The sequence below is a fragment of the Ictalurus furcatus genome, chromosome 21 (assembly GCF_023375685.1).
Source record: "Ictalurus furcatus strain D&B chromosome 21, Billie_1.0, whole genome shotgun sequence".
Classification (NCBI taxonomy): Eukaryota; Metazoa; Chordata; class Actinopteri; order Siluriformes; family Ictaluridae; genus Ictalurus; species Ictalurus furcatus.
This window is the reverse complement of record NC_071275.1, coordinates 19,489,015-19,504,014: the sequence shown is the minus strand read 5'-3', so window position 1 is coordinate 19,504,014 and position 15,000 is coordinate 19,489,015. Positions and strand designations below refer to the sequence as shown.

Here is a 15,000-nt window from a genome sequence, read left to right as displayed (position 1 = left end):
CTCTCGTTCTTCCACTCAGGGCCTCTCAGTGTCTCTCGATGCAGAACTCGCGCGAGCTCAGAGGCTCTCGAGATCTCTCCGAAAGATACGAGTCGTAACAACTAAAAACGCTCTAGATACTAAAGCCGCTTAGAATTAAAAACACAGCAACAAAGCTTACCGGTCTAAACAGATTAAACGCATTAAACCTTATCATTTTTACCGTCTCAAAAAAAACAAACAAAAAAAAAAAGAAGAAAAAAAAAGCTAATGGGCTTTTATTTATTTTCAGAACGGGCGAAAGACGAGACGAAGCGAAAAAAACAAAACAAAACAATTAAATAAGTAAAAATTGTTTAAGAACGTAATGCGTCTTCCTATAGAAAAGTGTGTGCCATGGCGTAGTCGGTCCCTTTTAAATGTTATTCATTACATTTCTGATATAAATAAATGAATAAATAAGAAAAGAAAAAAAGCTGTCGGATATTAGAACTCTCGCGAGGCCGACTCTAGGAGCTTGACACTATGAGTCTACGGCGTTCCGGTACGAGTCATGAAGCTGAGAGAGAAGAGGGCGGGCGAGATGAACAAGCGTTTAACACGAGAGACCATCGTCGTCTCTTTAAGACGCGTCGTCCAGCTCGACAGGTTTGCATATTAAAGTGGTAATATTGCACAAAATACAAAAATAAGACAGAAAATACTGCTTGCTATACCGGTTAGGAAATACAAAAAGATGCCTCTTTAACACTTCTCCAAGCAGCATCTATAACTAGTCATACTGTCCAGTGTAGCCCCGAATTCAAGTGTCCCCCATGTTAATTACTGCCGTCGGTGAACGTTTGGCACCCAAACTGACCGAGGGACAGAGGGGCGCAAACCGGTGTCTGTTTGTTTAATGACATTTTTTTTTCCCCTTATTTAGATTAGATGAGTGTGCATAAAGTCTGGAAGGAGTTTCGCAGGTCTACTTCTAAGTGCAGATGTGGAGCGTGGCAGTTCAAGGCCTGTGCTGAAGCTCACCTACACACACACACACACACACGCGCACACACACACGCGCACACACACACGCGCACACGCACTCAGGCAGGCTGTTGAGCGTTCACATTCATGTGTTGGGGATGTCCGAGGAGTCCGATCCTCTGCTTCTGCTTACGCTGTTCAGTCATCTGTCAGGACACACACAAACACACAGAGGGATTTAATCTTTGGCTGCCCGCACAACCCAACACACACACACACACACACACACACACACACGCACACGCACATGCACATGCACGCACACTCCCCCCTTGTATACACCAGGCACTTCCTGCATGAATGCATCTGTTAAATCTGTTCCTGTTCCCTTGGTGTGAGTCCAGACTCGGCATGTCTCTGTGTTTGCATGTGAGTGCGTGTACCGTTTTGTGAGTGACTGTGTCACAATCTCATGCAACAGGCTCACGCTTATAAACACACGAACATGATCACACACTCACACACACAAAATCAATCTAACAGAGAAATGGATCCTTTTGTCATCTGTAAAATCCCCTATTCTGACTCAACACGAACAAAAACAGGCTAAAAGCTAACACGCACGCACGCACATACGAAGTTAGTGCCTACGGGATCCATCTTCGTACCGCCCGAGTAAATAATGGCCATATGAATGTAAATACAGATAGGCACACAGGATACAGTTATCACCCTTAACAGATCGGAAGGATTTGAATTTGCTCTGGTTGCTCAACTAGAACAACATTTTAAATTTGGGGGGAAAAAAAACAAAAACAAAAAAAAAACCCAGAAGACATTTGATAGTCGTGTCACCATGTAGGTGTGTGTGTGTGTGTGTGTGATTCGCCAGTTTAAAAGGTCTAACACCAGTAGAACTAATAATACTTCACCACGCAGTCCATAAAGTCCGACATGGCTTTTCTGGCGTCCCATCCCTGAGGGATTCCTGATCAGGACAGTGCTGTGGTCCTGTTTTACAACGCATCTTCACTCATTTCTCCCCACGACGGTCATTATACAACACGGACGAACGCCGCTAGCCAGTCAGCTATCGTTTTATCACTTTTTACGGTCAGTGTCAAGGTCTCTCCAATAAAACGCCACACTTCTTTACGACCTCTCCGGGTGAGGACCGTCTCCATGGTCACCTACACACCTGACCACACCTCTGGAAAGCAGCTCCACCCCAGAGGCTTCGAGTCGGATCAAAGGTACGATGGAGCTTTTACGTGTAAACAGGTCAATATTTAAACATGGACGTGTATGTGCTTCGGATTCATCGTTCTGTTTGGTGTTTTTTTCGATCCGTACCGATTCATAAAATCACTTTACTCGCTCTCTAACGCACTAGAGGTTTGGAAAGGTTCGATAAATTAAATTCATTATTTATTTATTTTTATAATGGATTTTATTTATTTATTTATTTATTTATTTATTTATTTATTTATTTTTATCATTGCCGTTGACGTGCTTTAAACGTCACGTTCCGGATTTAGCTGCCTTTCCACATTTTATAAGCCATTTAATTTGATAAATAATATTCATTATAGAAGGTATTATATATCAATGTACAGATTTCAGGTCTCTGAGTATGGCTAGTGATCGTTCTGGGCTAAAAATTCAAATACGTTTCTAAAAAAACCAATAAATTCCAGAGACAGACGTGTAAACTACTGTACAAGTGAAAGGCGATGGTTTTTTTTTTTTTTGTTTTTTTTTGGACTGTTACTTGACCTTCTTTTGTTTCCCTTTGTCTGGGTGTCAAAAGCGGATCTAGTTCCTCCTATGCACTTCTCATTTGTCAGTCTCCTAATTACCAGTTACACACAGACACTTTTGTAAAAAAAAAAAAAAAAAAAAAAAAAAAAAAAAATGGATGTAAAATTCGACTGTATTTACAAGAAACTCTTTGACTTACGGTGCACTGTAGTAGATCAAAAAGCTCACTCTCGACACCGCACCGTCTTTAGTGTTTGAACAGCATTTAATCATCTTTGCCTGCAGTGTTATTTATGTGTGGAAACAAACAGCACTGGTTCGGAGAACTTTGTCTGGAACACACACACGAGTTGATTCAGAGTGAAACAACACTTGGCCTCGTGACGCAGGTGAAAGATCATCTTAGTACCACATGGGTTTGCTGCACTGATCACAGATGTGGAGGGGGGGGGGAAGAGAGAGAAAGAGAGAGAGAGAGAAAGAGAGAGAAAGAGAGAGAAAAAAGAGAGAGAGGAAGAGAAAGAGAGAGAGCGAGAGAAAGGGAGAGAAAAAGAGAGAGAGAGGAAGAGAAAGAGAGAGAGAGAGAAAGAGAGAGAAAAAGAGAGAGAGAGAGAAAAAGAGAGAGAGAGAGAGGAAGAGAAAGAGAGAGAAAGAGAGAGAGGAAGAAAGAGAGAGAGGAAGAGAGAGAGAGAGAGAGAGGAAGAGAAAGAGAGAGAAAGAGAGAGAGGAAGAAAGAGAGAGAGGAAGAGAGAGAGAGAGAGAGAGGAAGAGAAAGAGAGAGAGAGAGAGAGGAAGAGAAAGAGAGAGAAAAAGAGAGAGAGAGAGGGAGAGAGAGAGAGGAAGAGAAAGAGAGAGAGAGAAAGAGAGAGAAAAAGAGAGAGAGAGTTAGAGAGAAAAAGAAAGAGAGAGAGAGAGAAAGAGAGAGAGAGAGGGAGAAAGAGAGAGAGAGAGAGAGAGAGAGAGAGAGAGAGAGAGAGAGAGAGAGCGAGCCAGCTCATTGCCCTTTGCTCTGATTGGGTTTGTGACCTTGAAGGGATTTTTTTTCTTTCTGATCCTAAACACACGACAGTCCTGGAGATGGAACAAGTTAATTACAGACGACACTTTCTACTCGGACTGACTGAGTATTTATCTAGTTTCATCGTGAACAGAAACCAACTCTAAATTAGCACGTTTTGTTCTGAGGTTTCACACATTAGACCCCGCCGTCAATATGAAAAGATTGAAATAAAGAGAGTGTTCATGGAGGATTCACTTCTTCCGCCTCATTCCAGGTTCATTTCCTTTTTTTTTTCTTTTTTTTCAGTGCTGTATAAAAAGTGGGCCAGAAACAGGCGACGTAGACTCTAGAGAAAGGTCTGTTCCATGTCTGTCTCGTACCTGCTCTTTCAGCTCCGTGAGCTGGCCGGACAGGTTGGAGACCAGTTTCATGGTGGACTCGAGCTTCTCCTGCAGGTTCCTGATCTCGTTCTGCTCGCCCTCTGCATCGCTGCTCACCAGCGACATCGCCCGCATCCGAGGAAACCAGTCCAGGTTGTGCTCCTGTTAGAACAGTCACAACGGTTTACAAGAGCGCCAGAGTGGGAGGAAATCAACCTCGAACCGCAAGTTCGAAATCGCTCGTTTATTTCACGATCGATTTATTTACACGATCGACACACACGTTACGCACGTTTGTGTGAAATGCCGTTATTTCGTGTTAATGACTTGCAAGCAAAGCGATCCAAAAACAAATCCATACAATAAGACAATCAGGACATTGTAGTGCGCTATAACGAGGAGGAAGCGTCGGTGCGTGTCCGCGTCAGCCGACGTGCTCTTTTCTTTCCTTTTTTTTTTTTACGTTTAGTTGTCATTTTATTTGCCGTTTATAGATGGCGTCACTAAATGTAAATGAGCGGTGCTGGTAACGAGCAACATATGCACGTGAGCGCGGAGAAAATCGGTGTTATACCGAAACACAACTCTGATAGGATTGTAATTTTTGTTTGGTTTATCCTACAAAACCATTCACACACATCTTTACTAAACGAGGCCTGAGAGGAAGGCTACGCGTCCCACCCGACTCTCTATCTACTACGGATGTCATTAGAATAGATCTCAACTGGGATTTCAGCTCAATTTAACAGTAAACGATCTATTTTTCAGTGAAAAATACTCTACTTCCTAGAGATTCCCGTTTTAATGTAGTAACGAACAGCCAATTATTCTGACGGTTAACGCGAGCGGCATTCAAACGAAACACGGCATAAAGTAAAAAATAAATAAATAAATAAATAAATAAATAAATCAGCTCTCGGTTATTATCTTTCTGACTGCGAATGCTTCTGACGTGAGTTAAACTGTGAATGCGAAATTGAATTACAGCATAGGAGATGACCTATCAAGGGTCACATGGGCTTTTAAAAATGTTTTCCTTTAACACAGCCTACACTGTCTCTTTCACATCCCTACCAAAAGGGCGTAAAGAGTTCCGCTCCATCTCACGGAGGAATTTCGCAGATTACCCACCCTAATTTGATCAGCTTCAACGTCCGCGGAAACGCCGTGTCGCGTTGCCTCTCCGTGCCTAGACGCGACCGAGCCGCGCGTTCGCCTTGTGCAAGAGACGGCCCGGCTCATTTGTGGGAAATCACCGCCTCTTAAGACGAGTGGCCAAAACACCAGACAATGCTGCTTATTTATAGGATACACGCATGATCTGGCAAGCACACTTCCTGTTGATCTCGTATCAGGGTTTCGACTCTGCATAGTGAGTGTCTCTCACTCTCTCTCTCTGTCTGTCTGTCTGTCTGTCTGTCTGTCTGAGGAATATTAAGCATGTAATTGAATTAAAGCTAGCTTGAACTATCTAACAAACACTGAGTAATTCAGCAATAATTCCGTATCAATCCAGCAAACAAATCAAGCACTCGCTCTTGATGTATCGTTCCCGAGACCAAGAGAATCTCAGACGGACGAGCAACCCCGGAAACATAACGCCTGATGAATGCAGAATTAAAAAGTTCCTCTCTCTACATCACACACACAACAATACACACACATTTCCTATCCTAGTACATTTTAAGAATAAGTCTATAAGTATAAGCGTGACGTGTGGATGGCCACGAGGATCACCCGAACCAAACGGGGAAAAAATTAAAGACATAACGTCACTGGTATTGAGCCTAAGGGTGTGGAGCATCTCTGCAGAGGAATGTGTTAGGAAGAGACGGGCAAGCTTGGAAGAGGAATGCTGAGACATCAGAGAGAGAGAGAGAGAGAGAGAGAGAGAGAGAGAGAGAGAGAGAGAGAGAGGAGATGAAGTACAGGCACACTTGTGGAAAGTCACTCCACTGCATTCTTTTGCCCTCTCCAAAATGCACATGCACACACACAAGCAAACACCCACACAAACACAAACACACACACACACACACAGAGCAGTGTCACACACAGAGCGTCTGATGTATAACTGCTGTTTTTATTTTACACACTTATTTCATTAGTGGTTAGCGCATTCGCCTCACACCTCTAGGGTTGAGGGCTCGATTTCCGCCGTGGCCCTGTGTACGCGGAGTTCACAAGTTCTCCGGGTAGTCTAGTCTGAAGACATGCACCGTAGGCCGAATAAAGATGAGCGGTACAGAAAACGGATGGATGGATGTTAGTCCAGTGTCCAACTACATCTAACAGGTCCTTTCATTTAAAACATCCTACTACGTTGTGCGTTTTAACGTCGTATAAAAGTGAAACTACGTTGCGTTCCAAACCATGAACTTGTGTTCCACCTTTAAAATTTTACCTAAAAAAAAATAAATCCAATCACATGAGAGGCATGTGGGACGTGACCTCATTAAATAAAGAAGGGGAACCATGGCGCTGGTTATTGTTTTAGGAACAACAGAAGCACGTCACAGATTCAGGCCCTTTCCACGATGTTTACAAAACGCACCGTCTCGATGTTTTCAATTTCCGCGTTTAATCTTAGAACACAGCTCTCATACAAATGGTAAAAAATATGAAATGTAAATTATTTAAACGATTTTACATTTAAAAAGGAAAAAGAAGAAGAGTTTACAATACTGAAGACAGCGCAATCTGCTTTCGCGTGTTACTTCGGATATTCTGTAGTAGGGTTACTTTCTATATCCAAAATATTTTGACCAGTTTAGAACCATCTCTTTGTCCCTCTTCCGATAAGCAGCAGGGAAGGAAATCCAGACGCCTAAAACGTATTCAGATACGCCTGTTAAATCCCGGTGATGTCACAGCCATTCAGGATTCAAAACTGTCTGTGCTCTCTCTCTCTCTCTGTCTCTCCACTGTCAATCACAGCAACACTAGCCAATCATGCGCGTCTGTCAGCTCATGTATGTGGAAGACGGCAGAGAGCGCTTTCCTCTGCGAGCATTACCAGCATTTCAGGAAAATGATTCTGGCTTCATGTGTCTCAGAGGAAGGACGTGTTCGCCTTCACGCTCCCTGTTTGCTCGCTGTCACATGATTGGCTGGTGGTTGGGATTATATTATTATTATTATTATTATTATTATTATTATTGATAATAATAATAATAGAAGAATAGCTAAAGATGCATAATGCACTGTTACTATTAATGATTAAAAAAAAAGAAAGAAAAAAGACGGGAAGAGAGCGAAGGAGAATATCTAAAAGTGCATTAACAGTCTAAAACAGTGTGTGGTTGCCAGATGAAGTCCCCTTCTCTCAACGTCAACACACACAGGGAAATCACGCTGCCAGTGATGCATAGATGCTCATACTAATACTGAGAGTAGAAGAGGAGTGTGTGTGTGTGTGTGTGTGTGTGTGTGTGTGTGTGTGTGCTCACACAGGAAGTGAACACAAACACAGTCACTCTCACGTAGGGGTTTGTGTTTAATGTGTCTGGCTCTGTCCAGCTGTCATCTCGACCACAGCAACCCACACGATCACCCGGATTAGCTCGTTAACCCCTCGTCTTCCTACAGACCGTTCACACACCTACTCCTATCCATCACTTCCCACCCTCGGATCATCCAATATTCTATTTCTTAAAGAACGAGACGCATCTGGATATCACACCTCTGCATATAAGAACCAATGCGGATTCTCAAGAATTAATCGTTACGCATGTTCAGAAGATTTCTGCCGCGTCTTCTATAGAAAAGGAACGATGATTTTTTTTTTCGTCTCTCCTCTGCAATAACATTCTGTCTAAATAGGTCAGATATCTGCGAAAGAAACCGCCAGTCATCATGAATATACGACCTCTCGAATGAACGCTCTCGAAAGACTAGTCGAGTCGGGTTCAGAGCAGTGCAGTTCATGTCAAGTTTCATCCAGGGTGTTCATTAGAGTGCTGGATCGGAGGGAAATGCTCTATAATTAGGAACTCGAAGTAAGAAATAAGTGTCCGAGCGAACGGTGAAATGTTTCTGACGTTTTCTATTCAGGTTTTTCGAAAAAACCTACATGTATGCGTGTTATAGTTGATACGAACATCGTCTAATATCAACTCTGAGACAAATCTCTGCCACAAGGGCAGCATTTAACAGGCTGAACTGAGTCCAGAAACTATTGACTAGCAGTCTGTGTACTGATATTTAAATCACTACCATGTAAACAATAGTTTTACTGACCTGCCTTTAGCAATTTCATTCGATTAAGACTTTTATATGATAAAACAGATTTTATTTATTTAATTATTTAATTATTTTTACGGGGGGGGGGGGGGGGGGGAAGGGGGGGGCTTTGACTGTCGCTTACTCAGTGGCCAGAAAGAGAAAAAAAAATAAAAAATCCTTGTGTGTTTTCCTAGAGCTACGCGTCTGATACTCATCTCTTGTTGTTCGTTATTCCTAGTAGGGCTGGGCGATATGACGGCGTGATATCGATATCACGAGATATCGCGATACTTTTGTTGCTGTTTTGTTTTTGTTTGTTTTTTTTCCCCTGCCTCTAAGCAGCTGATTTGATGCCAAAACTTTCTGCTTAATCTTTCAAATTGTAAAATGTTTACAGAAATTTCTTTCAGTGTTTATTACAAAAAAAAAAATGTCTATTGTGTTCTACTGTGTAAGGTATAACATGCGATGAACAGACTCCGCAGCAGGGAGGTGCGACGTGGCCCGCTGCAAGACTTCCCAAAGCGCTGACGCTGGAGACTCCTTTCATACACGTGACATAAACGTCTCCTTACTCAAAACCTCGCCGAGATGAACATGTTTAACGGCGAGATTTGTTTATGCGTTTTTTTTTTTTTGTTTTTTTACTAGGCGTCGATTATACGGAGTATCCTCGTGAACGAGCCGTTGCTATAGAAACGCCGCATTAGACTGAGCGAGCGCGTTACCGTCTGACCAGTCGGATTCAGAATTAAACCGTGCCGGGGGGTTTAAGTGAAACTGGATCAGATTAGATGAGCGGTTGGTTTTCACTCTAAGTGTCGATGTTCAGAGTTGCGGGTTTCTTTGTCGAACTGTAAACTCGTTTGTCGTTGTCGATCTGAATCGTTAAGAGCGACCGTGAAAAATAAAATCCTACTCGATTATTAACGGTTTCATTTTCTATGCAGAACGTTCCCTCATGACTGCTGCTGCTCCTACGTGTAAAAAAAAAAAAAAAAAACCCTGTCGGAGAGACACTGTAGCTAAATTGAGGGAGAAGGTACAGTAATACACTTCATGACTCACACTCGCAATCCTCACTTCCTCTACTTTCTGTTCTTCAGAAAACAGAACTCCGGCTATTTCTATGAAGAAAAAAAAAGCCCCGCCAAACGTGAATATAGAGATTACTCAAGTCCACATCCGTTTTCAGTGGGCTACTAACTTGGAAATGTGGAGGCGGATGAAATTGTCACAAGTCGAGGTTAGTTTTGTGTTGTTTTTGTTTGTTTGTTTGTTTGTTTGTTTGTTTGTCGGCGAACGAACGCTCCTAAAAGAGCCGTGTCATTTATCATTTATAATGTGAGGATGTGTATAAGGCTGTGCGTACTGATCTAGCTAATTCCACCAAAGGGACTTTGTTTACAACCAACAGCCTTCTCAGTAATTCAATGGAAATGCGTGTGTGCGCGCGTCTGTGCGTACGTGCTCGTGCAAGAGAGAGGGCGAGAGAGTGCGAGAGAGAGTGTGTGTGTGAGAGAGAGAGAGAGAGAGAGAGAGAGAGAGAGAGAGAGAGAGTAAGAAAGAGAGAGAGCTTCGCCACAACAAATTAGACTGCAGCTGCTGCTTCAATGGAAATGAAGGAAGTGTGAATTTCATTACTAATACCACACGTACACACACACACACACACACACACACACACACACACACACACACACACACACACACAGGACGTGCTGCGGTCTGAACAGCAACAACGACGTCAGACCCAAAAGCAGCCCCTTTCAAGCTGCCTACACACATCTACAGAGCAATATTTGTGTGTCATGACAGTCATATATGATATTTCAAGGAGGAAACTGGATCACAGAGTCACATTTACTACACAAGAGCGGTTCAATTATTCATCACCTGTCCTGTGATGGATGAAACACCGCCGCATAATCCTCCGAACGTTTGTTACACACCGTTCGCCCTAGCAGAGGCTGCAGACGTCAGCCGAGCTCCTAATAACAACGACGGCACGATTTACAAGAAGCCGTCTTCCAGTGACGTCGTGAGCACTTTTCAGCGGTCATGTGGCCAAACGATAAGCCCACTATTTTATCACTTCGTTTATCTCTCTTTCCTTTCACACTCAGAAGCGAAAGCTGAAAACCAGTTTGATGCTCACCACAGGAACATGTGTGTGCGTGTGTGACTGAGTGTGCGTTTCGGAACATGCAGATGCAGGCAGACTTTTACTCTGGCTCTAAGCAACGACGACGAGGCCGTGAACGTCTTTAAAACGACACGGCTCTCCCGGCTGGCGAATCGTATCCTCCGAGCGCCACCTGACCCATCCTGTCCCTCGAGAAAAGTCTGCTGTCGCACCCCCGATTTGTCCGAGTCTTTATGGATTACTGCAGTGTTGTTGAAAATAAGTGCTGCTTCCTCTGATCAGTCTACCGTGTGCCTGCACGTGAAACGTTTCGAAATGGGAGACCCATTGACGAGAAACTGACCTATTAATGAATCTGTTCTAGTTTTTTGGTCTTTGGGTGTGTGCATACGTGCTGCAGAGTGTGTGTGTGTGTGTGTGTGTGTGAGAGAGATGTGAAGCGAAGGCCGGCTAATCTTCAGGTCAGGTGCTTCCTCATAAGACCGCTCAGGAATCGGCCAGTGCCCGGAGGATCAGAAACCGTGTCGCCAACCAAACAGTGCTCTGACTGCGTCACGAGAGAAACCACTGGCGAAGTAGGGGCTTTCCTGCACACTTTTCCTTCTATAAAACTCCACGCCGCACCCTATAACTTTAGTAACGCACCGCTGATGCTTCGACGTGAGCCGATTTCGGCTTAGCAAGACGGAGAGAGAAATCGGACGTTAAAAAAAACTGATCAAATTGGCCATTTAAGGCATTTTTCCCCCCTTTTAGTCGGGGTAAATGCTTTCCAGGAGCTGTTGTGTCACCGAGAGGAATTCGCTGAACATTTCACTGAGGTTGTTATAGGAGGGGGGGGGGGGGGGGAAAGAGCATTTCTCAGGGAAGTTGAGGTAATCGCGGTCAAAGGAGGTCATTATTTCTTGGAGTCGTTCACACATGCACATACACATACACAGAAGACAGAGACCTTCCCACAAGGCTTAGCTCCAATCACAGGGCCAACTCATGCTCCTCTGGACATTTTACTGAGGTAAAGTTTGTGTGTGTGTGTGTGTGTGTGTGTGTGTGTGTGTGTGTTCAATCGTTAGATGGCGTCTCTCATGGATTAACACATTCCAAGCTGCTGCCAAGACTGCTCTGAATCTTAATGCAGACAGACAGATTGAGTAATAGAGCTCAAATTTAGGGCGAAGAAGAAAACCCCCCCCAGCCCATCGGGTCTTTTAGCTGGTTACGTAACTGGGCGGGTTGACACGGGGTCAGAGAGCGGATTTGCTGAGTGGAACGTAGTGGAAAATACCCAGCTAAAGTAAACCACGCTCTCTAAGGAACAGCTGCCCCTGACTTACGCGAGTTCTTTCGTTCCAGTGATTCAGCAGTGAACCGTAGTGTTCACGAGGCCTTTACACGTTTAAGCTGGACCATCTCAACCCCCTCGCACATCTCTACCCCCTCATAAACCCTCACCGACGGTCCGGGAGTTAATCAGAACGTTCTCGCGTCGCCGCGAAGTTCCTCGTAAAACCTCAAAATCCACCGGGTCTGATTCGTTTTCGATAGATCTCGTCAAAGCTCGCGTTAGTAAAATTGATAGGAATCAATTAACCGGTGTTAAATAGACTAATCGCCGATGCTTTAATTATTACCAGGCAACACACGGGGAAAGAAACCTGATCACAGTCAGAAAAAGACAGCTACGCCTATGCAAAGCGGCAGAGTTTCTGGAAGTCTCTAAATGAATGTGTCTGAGTGGGCTTTGATTCTGGTTTTACTGTCAAAGGCTTTGTTGTCATTTCAAATGCGTCACGTTACATCCACGTAACCGATCTGAAGCTGCCGCGTACGATGCAAAGGTTACACAGAGCTGCATGTGAGTGCATGCCAGTTTGTAAAGGTTTCCAGATCATGATTCACCGACGGCTTCATTTACGGTACACTAAAGGCAAGCGGCGTCTCACACACTCGCTTACCGAAAGAACGGCAACGCGTGTCGACACGCGCGTCCAGGTCGACCCGTCACGGCTTACGGCGGCAGACGCGCGGCGATCTATGGACGCTAGGTCCCGACGACCGTTAAACGCGGCCGCGCAGGCTTTCATCGCTCTTACCCGGATCATCTCGGCGACGTAGCTCTCGGGTCCCGTGTACTCGGTCGAGTCCTTCACTTTGATCAGCACTATGAAGAACAGGTAGTGCCACATGTTGTGCTCCACCTTGATGTGCTCCTCAAATGTCACCGTCTTGTTGTCAAACTTGTCCCTCTCCAAGCCTGTCAGTGCACGCACACACACACACACACACACACAAATAACATAAGTTTTATGGCGTTCTACGGATGCCTTATTAATGTACGCACGTTACGGATGACAGGAAACTGTTATAAGTACAATAGCACGTTCACACACTGGATTAAAACCAGGGACGCGCAACTCTAGGGTTAAAGGTTCTTGGTTAAGTCATTGCATTACTTAATTATATTTTTTAAAATAAAATAATAATAATAATAATAATGACACCCCACATCCCCATATAAGAAGTTGGAAAATCGTTCCATTATTCCACTTTCAGTATTCCATATGTTCCTCACTCCTGAGAAAGGAATTAAGTAGTGAACATACATGGTGTGTGTGTGTGTGTGTGTGTGTGTGTGTGTCATAAGTAAGTAGAAGTGATGGATCTTGTGACAGTTACAGAAGGGTATTTTTCAGCTCAACGATAACGGAGCGGTGGAGTGAGATTGCATCATCAGCATCAGACATCTGTATTCGGGGGGGGGGGGGGGGGAGAGAGGAAAAACCCCCATCATGGAAAGAAACGCGGCTAAAAATGTTGACGAACGCAACAGGAAGGATTTCTGTCATCATATTTGGTAAAGATGTAATACATACAGGCGAAGAGCACCAGCAGCCTCCCTGTGAACTGTAGTTTCAGTAACAGCGCTCATGATTCATGCTTTTAGGCAAGTCATTAAACCCCCTTCACCTCCTCCCCCCTCCCACCACACACACACACTTCTTCATGATGAAGGCTGTGAGAATGTGTGTGTGTGAGTGTGAGTGTGAGTGTGAGAGAGAGAGGACACTCCTCCACAGTAGCAGCCATGACTAAACCTTCTGGGAAGAAAGGAGCGTCTCGATGTTTACACTGTTCGAGTGAAAACAGCTCGCTCCGTGCCTGACGGTCGGGTGAGCCCGCTTAATAAGAGCTTCCCGATGCACGTCGCGGACGTGGAGCGCAGCATCACGAGATCACGAGCGATTCTGAAGAAGTGCTTACACGTGTTCAAGTCCGGCCGGCCTCGCTACGCATCACTCCGTACCGTAAGCCGTGATCACGTCTTACTAGGTTTTTTTTTTTTTGGGTAACGCTTTTATCAAAAACACGTGTCTACCCACCACAGATGAAGCAGGTGGTCTTGAGGACCTCCTCTTTCTTCTGCTTTTCACTTCTCAGATCAGCGAAGGTGTCGATGATGACACCAAAGATGAGGTTTAGGACGATGATGATGACCATGAAGAAGAAGAGCAGGTCGTAGATCACCCGGGCTGCAAACAGAGGCTCCTGGAAGGGAGAAAGGAGAGGGGAGGAGAGGTGACGACGTGACGCCAGTCATTTCAATGACCCGCTAGCACGGTTTCGACTTGGCCCAGTGAGAACCTAGTTCGCAAAACACAGGAAGAAAGCGTCAACGCCGCGACCTATTAGTAAAGTGCAAGGGGGGGGGGGTTGCTTTTCCTAATTATTACATACAATTATAATCGACCAAACGTAAGATCATTAAATGGATTTCTAGATCATTTTTACGAACGTCAAGCGTGATAACTGGCAGATAATTGCGTTAATATTCCACAAAATGAAGCGAGATGATCTGCCAGTAGAATAAGGCAATGGAAAGCTTGGGGGGAAAAAAAAAAAACATCTAAAAACAGACCGAATTAGATTTATAACCTCACAATGAGTCCGTTTAATACTCGTTTCCCTCGTCTAGAGTGACGTACAGACAGACGTGCGTGTCAGGAAACAAACGAAAAAAGGTTTACTCACGCTAGGACAAACAGGTTATGATCTAAAAGCCTGTTGCAGAGCTCGCGTGATGAGTTACACCGTCGTGGACGATCATCTCTACTGTATACTACACTGAAGAGCTTATTAACTAACGACAGTAGCAGGATTTCGCAGAAATACAACATTATTAATGCAGAGCGTCCAAGGTAATACTCTCTCCGCCATATCTTTGCTGACATTGGCAAAAGTGATGTGGTTATGAGATAATGTGCGTGTCAGTAGATGGTGTGTGTGTGTGTGTGTGTGTGTGCTTTGTACCTCTTTAGAAGGCTTTCTTAGCACGTCCCCGACTCCTCCACCGCTACGGAGGCCGTGGCTGAGTACGGTCACGATGCACATGAGCAAAGAGTCGCACGTTCGCTCCTTATCCTCCACCACCACGGCTGCCACAGCTAGGGCAAAACCCACACCCACACACACACACACACACACACACACACACGCGACATGTTGAAATGTACACCCCAAGCATACCGGAATGCATGTGGTCTTAC

General features: G+C 44.5%; 1 protein-coding gene and 1 long non-coding RNA gene across 9 annotated transcripts in view; one reads left to right on the top strand and one right to left on the bottom strand.

Annotated features, from left to right (window-relative positions):
- The window catches only part of itpr1b (inositol 1,4,5-trisphosphate receptor, type 1b), a 115,480-nt gene that overhangs the window by 2,621 nt on the left and 97,859 nt on the right, over positions 1-15,000 (bottom strand). For all 8 annotated transcript variants that reach the window (XM_053652970.1, XM_053652972.1, XM_053652973.1 and 5 more), the window contains 5 exons: positions 14,765-14,898; positions 13,837-14,002; positions 12,550-12,710; positions 4,087-4,248; positions 1-1,151 (listed from right to left, as the gene is read on the bottom strand). The exon at positions 1-1,151 is cut by the window's left edge and continues 2,621 nt beyond it. In XM_053652970.1, the coding sequence (XP_053508945.1) occupies positions 1,065-1,151; positions 4,087-4,248; positions 12,550-12,710; positions 13,837-14,002; positions 14,765-14,898 (710 nt within the window). In that variant the 3' untranslated portion in view covers positions 1-1,064. The remainder of the gene's footprint in view (positions 1,152-4,086; positions 4,249-12,549; positions 12,711-13,836; positions 14,003-14,764; positions 14,899-15,000) is intronic.
- The window catches only part of LOC128625002 (uncharacterized), an 11,424-nt gene continuing 4,856 nt past the window's right edge, over positions 8,433-15,000 (top strand). Inside the window, exon 1 of the long non-coding RNA XR_008388872.1 lies at positions 8,433-9,556. This is a non-coding gene — a long non-coding RNA (uncharacterized LOC128625002). The remainder of the gene's footprint in view (positions 9,557-15,000) is intronic.